Source organism: Pleuronectes platessa, chromosome 7 (genome assembly GCF_947347685.1).
Source record: "Pleuronectes platessa chromosome 7, fPlePla1.1, whole genome shotgun sequence".
Classification (NCBI taxonomy): domain Eukaryota; kingdom Metazoa; phylum Chordata; class Actinopteri; order Pleuronectiformes; family Pleuronectidae; genus Pleuronectes; species Pleuronectes platessa.
Window position 1 is genome coordinate 14,434,351 of NC_070632.1, and position 3,785 is coordinate 14,438,135.

A 3,785-nucleotide genomic window follows, 5' to 3' on the forward strand; every position below is an offset into this window, starting at 1 on the left:
AAACTAATAGTGTTGTACAAACAGTCCGTGGGGGAGGGGTGGATTTAAATTCCAAAAGGGTCTCCCAGCTCGTTTCCTAGTTCCCCAGTCAGCAATGTGTTTGTGAAAAATCAGTCTTTTTGTCTTGCTGAAAAAAGGCTAAATCTACATTGGTGGCCCAGTCTAAGTTTGCCATTCTTTACTCTTTCAATTCAAGTGAATGAGGGAGAATGAAGTGGCCCGAGACCCTTTATTTGTTCTGCTGGATTGTATAAAGTGACGGAATTCTAATGTATTTGTTTAATACCCCAAAATAGGCTGTTGCTTTCTACATGGGAGGCAGATGAAGAGCGCCTATTTATTTTATTATTTTAGCCTCTGAAAACAAATTTAAAAACAAAATGCAATAATGTATTTCCCTCTTAAGAGGAAAGGAATAAAATAAGAAATCATAAGGTTGCAGTGACAGAAAAACAATAAACACGACTCTTGTTTTGTTCTTCTTCTGTGACATTTGAAATATGTAACAATGTATATTTTTTTTAACACTGTGTGTTGCTTTTCTTAATGTTTATTGTTGGGCTTAATTGTGTTAAGCCTGCAGCTTGATGAATGAGCCCGGTTGTCTGCGCTGTGACCATGGCATCGCAACTCCATGCATTCTAATGGACCCACTCCTCTCACTGCGACTCTCAATCGGAAATCATACAGGTTTGCATCAAAATAACACCCATCATCCTCATCCTTATTATTATTATTATTACTGTTATTATTATTATTATTATTATTATTATTATTATTATTACTTAATGGGTTATATTGATTTCAGAAATCTGCCAAATAAATAGTGTGTTATTAGAGACATGTAATAATAAGAACAACAATGAAGAACAAGTAATAATAACAAGCATGGGACATTGTCTTAGATTAAATCTTCAGAAGCATTTTTGATTGTTTGATTCACTTTTAATGAGAAAATATTTCGATGACCATTTTTTTTCCAATTCATAAATGCAGACTGTTTGCACACTTTTCGAAAGCACGCATGCTTGCAAAAAAAACAAACAAAAACAACATCAATAACAACATCAGTATAACAACACAATTTTTTTTAGAATGCATGCTTTACCTACAAAAAAAGTACAAATGTACAGCATCTGAAACACATGGTCACCACAGCCTTTTAAATTAAATGCTTCACAGAACATTTTCTGGAAAATAGATATCTAAAACGTAAAACTAAAAAGTGCATTTTACAACATTTCGGAATCACTTATTTGCAATATTCACATCTTGCATTTTGAGGACGTCTCACAATAATACTTTTCGATTTTGAAAAGGTTTGATAACTCAGTTTGCTTTCTATTTTTTTTGTACAGGGATGGCAAGAACAAATCTAAATCCTACTCCTATTTGGTATTTCCCTTAGCCATCATTCCAGTAGTAAAAGCAAACAACAGTTTCATTGACATTACAGTGGTCACACAGAAACGGTGCAAAAGTTTTGCTGTTAGATAAAACAGAATAAAGAAATTGCCACGGGAACTGTAATCAGAATGGATGGTGCCCGACACAAAGTTCCCTCGGTGGCTCCACTTTCAACACTCACGTTTCACAATCAACTGAAAAATAGAATCATCAAATAATTTATATTTTCAAGAGCAAATACTTCGCTGTGCGATTCTGTGCTGGACTCCGTATGACACAAGTTTAAAGCGCACATTCAACACATACACAAATAAATCAATATGCAACTGCAACTCGCCTTGATAGTTTCCGACGACAGAAAATATAAACTTTGGGTTTGGTAGAGGGGCCCGGGAGCCGGTCGGCAGTTCGTTCAGTGTCCGGGCTCATGCGGTCAGTGCACGGCCACAGACTGCAGTGTGGACGGGCTCGTCAGAGTCTCGCTCGGTGTCGCGGGGCTGCTTTGGCTCGTCGCGGTCTGTGGAGACGTCGGGCTCAGAGACTGCGGAGAGTTTGATAGAAACGCGGGGATGTGTGGAGGTAGCACCGAGAAGCCGGCCATGCTGGTCGGGGTGGGCTTGATTGGCACCGGGATGGCCGGTAACGACTGTCCCCCGTGACACAGGGACTTGATGGGCATGCCGTAGGCTGTGTAGTCGCCGCCCGCCATGGAGATCGGGGCCGATGTGTCAATCATGCTGGTGTTGTACATGTGGGGCCAGGCTGTCGTCAGCTGGTTGTGCAGCGGGTACCCGGCGGACATGGACTGCATGGTGGAGAACGCCAGGCTTCCCGGGACCTTGTACTCTCTGGCGATGATGTTCTCGATGGCGAACGGGTGTTTAAAAGTTGACGTCTGGGACACTCCGAGGTTGTAGGTTGACATCTGGGGCAGGTGTGTGCCAGTGGCTGCCAGGGCGCTGAGCCTCAGCTTGGCTTGCTGCTGGAGGTAATGGGCAGCCTCCGACTGCTTACTGGGGGCCAGGTGATCGGACACACCCAACAGTTTGAACCTTTTGCGGCGTCTCAAGAAACTTCCATTCTCAAACATGTCCCCGCAGCTGGGGTGCAGTGCCCAGAAACTTCCCTTACCTGGCTGGTCTGGGCGCCGGGGGATTTTGATGAAGCAGTCGTTAAAGGACAGGTTGTGTCTGAGGGAGTTCTGCCATCGCTGGGTGTTTTCCCTGTAGTAAGGGAATCTATCCATGATGAACTTGTAAATTTCACTGAGTGGCAGCATTTTCTCCGGGCAGCTCTGGATCGCCATGGCGGTGAGGGAGATGTAGGAGTACGGTGGCTTCTGGTCGCTGTACGTGTTTCTCCCAGGACGAGGCATCCTCGATGATTTTTAAGAAAAGCAACAAAAAAAAGTAGTCTCCCTTAATTCCTTAATGAAAGCTGGACGCTCTTCATGAAAACAGCCGCTGGAGAAAGTTTCGGTTCAGGCAAAGCCGGAGCTGCGTCGTGCGTAAAGCAGCCAAGTAGTGCGCCTCGGCTGTGTGCAGGCGGGTGGATGGTGCGCATTTATGGAGTGACGGCTGCTGTAAGTCTTTCTTGCAAAGTAAGTCAGCTTGTCCCGCTAGCAGAGTTGAATAGACTTCATCTGGCGTCCTTGATAAGACGAGCTAAGTGGATGCCTCCATGGCCTTCCTCTAACCATCTGATAGTTTTATGTAGTGACATGAGCAGAAAAGACCCCTGTAGGGGCGCTCCATTAATGTGCCACCTCTTTGCTATCACATGACAATTGCCATGGGAGGAGGGGGCTGGGAGGAAGGCATAATCTGGTTTCATTTACACCTATTTACATGGACACCTTGGGCCAATGGAAATCATTTCCATTTGAAGACAGAAAAAGGGGTGAAAAGGCTCGGCAGCCGGAATTGAACTGCGATGGCACTCAGTGTGTGAAGGTATGCGCTAACACTTCTTCAGCGGACTTTGCAGCTCCTCTTAAAATATGGGACGTGGGTGAAGGTGGACATTTTTCGGCATATTGTACTCTTATTATATTTCGTAACTGTAATTGTGTATTTGTTTCAGATGTTTGCTTCAGCTGAGAAGGATGTTCATGTTTTTTTATCTAGATATTGATTTATTAAAATATCCTATTTTGCGCAGTTGTGTGTGTGATGAGTGCAGTTTTACAAAAAGCGTTTTATTGTGAGATTCACGCAGTTTTGTTTTTATGATGTGGGCTTGAATGAAAAATGCTAAGATGCTGAAAAGATGCATTCTAATCTTGTTAATGAAATGCACAGGCCACATAAAATAAATTGCCCTGAGCAAGTTTGTTGATGAGCCCACTATTAGTTTTTCTCAGCTAATTTTGCCCAGAG

The 3,785-nt window shown here is 43.3% G+C and overlaps 1 protein-coding gene across 1 annotated transcript; it reads right to left on the reverse strand.

Moving 5' to 3' along the window:
• Window positions 1-1,840: 1,840 nt before the first annotated feature.
• On the reverse strand, window positions 1,841-2,782 carry foxb1a (forkhead box B1a). The gene has a single exon (XM_053427628.1). It carries the CDS (start codon window positions 2,780-2,782, stop codon window positions 1,841-1,843), a length of 942 nt encoding a protein of 313 aa, XP_053283603.1.
• Between the last annotated feature and the right edge of the window lie 1,003 nt (window positions 2,783-3,785).

Excerpts from the sequence above, each read along its gene's own strand:
- foxb1a (XM_053427628.1), bottom strand. The coding sequence starts at position 2,782 with ATGCCTCGTCCTGGGAGAAACACGTACAGCGACCAGAAGCCACCGTAC.